The following is a 3,794-nucleotide window of genomic DNA, read 5'->3' as shown; positions in this document are numbered from 1 at the left end:
TGTTTTTGCAATTCCGTTCTCATGAGTTGATCTTAGAAAATCGTTTTCCATCAGATTAGGGTTTTAATAATCGAAAAAACGAATCTTTTTGATTTCGGAACAGCTTATTACGCAATTCATCCAATAATTCATAATAATTCCGAAAATTCAACAAAAAATCCCAAATTTTCGACATATGCAAAAAATAATAAATCATGCTAAAATATGCTTTGAATACATAAGGCTCATGATACCACTGTAAGGGAATAAAGTTAAACATAATAACATGTGCGGAAACAATCCCCAAAGCCAGGAAGCATGTATAAAGCACATATTAAGCATACTTACGTTTGAAGCGTGTTTTCCACAAATTGTTAACGAACACGAACTAAGAACTCCACTTGTCGTTCCTCTACTTGGTTCACCGACATGATCAGATCCGTCTTGATTATCGTAGCTTAGACAATCGATCAAGATACTTTGCTTTTGGGAAGAACTCACTTTGGAGGCACAGAGAGAATTAGGGTTCTCTGTGACTCTAGGGTTTGAGTATGACTGAATTGTGTGTGTTGGAAAATACAATTAACCTATTGTATTAAACGATGTAACCGGCCAAGACTTAACAAGCCTTGATCGGCCACACACACGAGCACACGGACCACAGCCCGCCGCCCAGCAACACACACTGCAGGCCGAAGCCCACAGCGCGCGCGCGCCGAGCAGCTGGGCCATGGGCCTGCTCGCTCGTCGCTTGCGTGTTGCTGCTATTGCGTGATGTTGCGTGCTTGCGCTCAATGGGCTGGCTTCTCGCCTTTGCTCGCGAGCTTGCTGGCTCGTTGGGCCTTGCACGCTTGCGTGCTTGGCTCGACGGGCCGGTAACTCCGATGCACTTCGTACTCGTGATTAATATATTTCCGATATTATTTATCGTTTCGTATATGACGAATCACCGTCGTACGATACAATTTATTTGTGTCGCCCAGCTTACGAATATTCGCGATACGATATACGATTCCGATGCAAGGTCGTATCGTATAATACGTTTTCCGATTAATTCCCGAAAAGCTATTAAATGAATTTTCGATTCACTTAATCCTGTGATCTGTTACGTGTCATTGGTGTGACCTTGTAGGTTCAGTCAAGAGTAAGCTGTGAGTTTAATATTCATTAGAACTCACTGATCGGAAGCATTCAAGCATTGCTCCAGCTAGGTGTTCCGATCATTTGATCTCACTGAATTAATTGTTCGCAATTAATCTGAACCTTGGTATTAGACTTAATGCACCTTGGTGAAGGACATATTTCCTTCAATTCAGTGTACAATGTCATCATGGGACGAACCATGACCCACAAAATGTAAGCAATCCCATCCACGTACCATATGATATATGTCTCGGACGCAGGCTTCGCCGAGCAAGTGAGAGGTGATCAAGAGGTTGCAAGAAAAACTTGTCACACCGCCATCCGAAAGCCAAGGCTAGGAGACTGTTCTGAAGATGAAGAAGAAAAGAAATATCCATCGAGAGAGGAAAATGAGGCAAAGAGGAGAAAGGCCGGAACAGGTTAATGTTACATCTAAACGTTGATTTTGCCTACATTGCAGTGTTTGTATAGTAAAAAATTGGTATAAAATGTGTATAAATATATAACCGATCAACAAAAGTTTTGTTTTACGCCAAAATCTCTTACAAATGAATACTATACCCTTATGAAAATGATCCAAGGTGTTTCCCGTATAACCGAACAAACCTTCTATTTTTACGTTAGAATCTGTTATAAATGAGCCCGGAATACCAGGGTCATGCCGCCTATCCTCCACCACGGGCAGTCCGACACGACCACACGCCCATATACAACTATACAAGTAATACAACCAATGACATGTTTCCTCTTTATGCAACAATCTAGAATACTTTAACACGAGGCATAACAAGAGAAGATTACTAACAAACCAGAGTCATGGAAATTGCAATTTTATATAATAATTTGGGCTCTTGTTAGAATCATATAAAAGTGCAAATGGATAATATGGCATGTATTCAAGCCCTCAATTCCAAAGATTGTGGTGGAGGTGAATGTATTCATCTGCTAAAACGCTGCATCAAACTGATTAAAGAGCATGACTGGACGGTGGAGTTATCTCATGTCTACCGTGAAGGAAACCGGGCAGCAGATTGGCTTGCGAATCAAGGTGTTGCCCAACACATTCGAGTTCAAATTTTTTCTTTTGTTCCTTCTGAGCTTGGTAGAATTTTAGTTGAGGATTCTAGGGGTGTGGGCTTTCCACGCCTTGTTCCTCCTTAATTTTGTTTAGCTTTAATTCAGTAGTGTTCGTAGTTTTCTCTTTTCTTTGGACTGGGTTCCTCATTTGAAGTAAAAAAAAAAAAAAAAATATTTCAGAATATTAATTTTTTATAATTTTTAAGCGTGTAGTGTTAGATACATTTCTATTTTAAGTCATATTTTAAAGCTGTAAAAGGTCAAATGAGGTAATATTTTAAGGCCGAAGTGAGTATTTATAGGAAGTAGTATATTTATTTTATCTTTATTTTTATTTCTAGCAAGTTAGTTATAAAGTAGTTAAAGTTTGTTAGAAGGTTGTTACAAGCTTTGTATATAAGCTACTATTGGGCTTGCTTCTGATTAAAGAAATTGAGTTAATAAACACAACTTTCTTCGATTCTCTCTCTCTCTAAATTCCTAATTCTCTCAAGATTCTTCATGGTATCAGAACTGAAATCTCGTTTCTGAGATTTAGGTTTTCGATTTTTGATCTGAAATTTGTGCATCACAGCAGTTTCATATCACTTGATTTGCTGCGAAGTTTCTTGCTGATTGCGAAACTTCTTGCTCGATTCTGTGATTTTGATTGAGTTTGTTTGAGTTGATTGATGCAATGGCGACTGATGGATCTGAAACTAATAATGATTCTCATCTGAACAATGGTGAAAATGGAGGTAATCTTGATCCTTATTTCATAGCAAATTCAGATAGTCCAACTGCTTCTCTGGTTTCTGTAGTTTTTAATGGCATGAATTTTATGCGATGGAAGAGAAATGTTATGAGAGCGTTAGTTGCTAAGAACAAAGAAGGATTTGTAAATGGTGGAATACTGAAATCTGCTGTGAATCACAAAGACTATCATAAGTGGAAACGTGCTGATTTTATGGTAGTAAGCTGGATTCTGAGTTCTATGAGCAATGAATTAGCTGATGATTTTGGTTATATTGATAATGCTGTGGAATTGTGGAAGGAATTGAATGAAAGATTTGGACAGTCTAATGGTCCTCTGATCTATCAGCTGAAAAAGGAAATTGATAGCTTAAATCAGGAGAACATGACAATTGTTACCTATTATGGTAAACTGAAGAAACTATGGGATGAGATGCAAAGTTTGAGAGCTTTTCCTACATGTGTGTGTGGAGCATTGAGTAGCTGTAGTTGTTAAATTTTGAAAAAGATGGCTGAGTTTGAGGAAGAAGACAAGATGATGAAATTTTTGCTAGGATTAAATGGAGGATTTGAAGGCACTGTGACAAATGTGTTGGCTATGGATCCTCTGCCAAGCATAAATAGGGTGTTTGCCATTACTCAGCAGATTGAAAAGCAGAAAGAAGTCAACAATGGCAATGCTGAAGTCAATGCTATGAATAGCAGTGCTATGGTTGCTCAATCATACAGAGGTGGACAATCACAGAAGTACAGCAGTAGTAAGAAAGACTGGAAAGAAATCAAGAAAGAGAAGATGTTCAAGGTTTGTACTCATTGCAAAGGGAAAGGGCATACTGTTGATCAGTGTTTCAAGCTCATAGGAT

General features: G+C 38.5%; 1 protein-coding gene across 1 annotated transcript; it reads left to right on the top strand.

Moving 5' to 3' along the window:
- Positions 1–2,875: 2,875 nt before the first annotated feature.
- Positions 2,876–3,427, top strand: LOC110804761 (uncharacterized). Its single transcript, XM_022010365.2, has one exon. The coding sequence runs from the start codon at positions 2,876–2,878 to the stop codon at positions 3,425–3,427; it is 552 nt and encodes a 183-aa protein (XP_021866057.2).
- The last annotated feature ends 367 nt before the right edge of the window (positions 3,428–3,794 follow it).

The sequence above is a fragment of the Spinacia oleracea genome, chromosome 6 (genome assembly GCF_020520425.1).
Source record: "Spinacia oleracea cultivar Varoflay chromosome 6, BTI_SOV_V1, whole genome shotgun sequence".
Classification (NCBI taxonomy): domain Eukaryota; kingdom Viridiplantae; phylum Streptophyta; class Magnoliopsida; order Caryophyllales; family Amaranthaceae; genus Spinacia; species Spinacia oleracea.
Note: the sequence above shows the minus strand (reverse complement) of the source record. Positions and strands in the feature narration are given on the sequence as shown.

What these genes read in the sequence shown, in the direction of transcription:
- LOC110804761 (XM_022010365.2), top strand. Translation starts at nt 2,876, where the DNA reads ATGGCGACTGATGGATCTGAAACTAATAATGATTCTCATCTGAACAAT.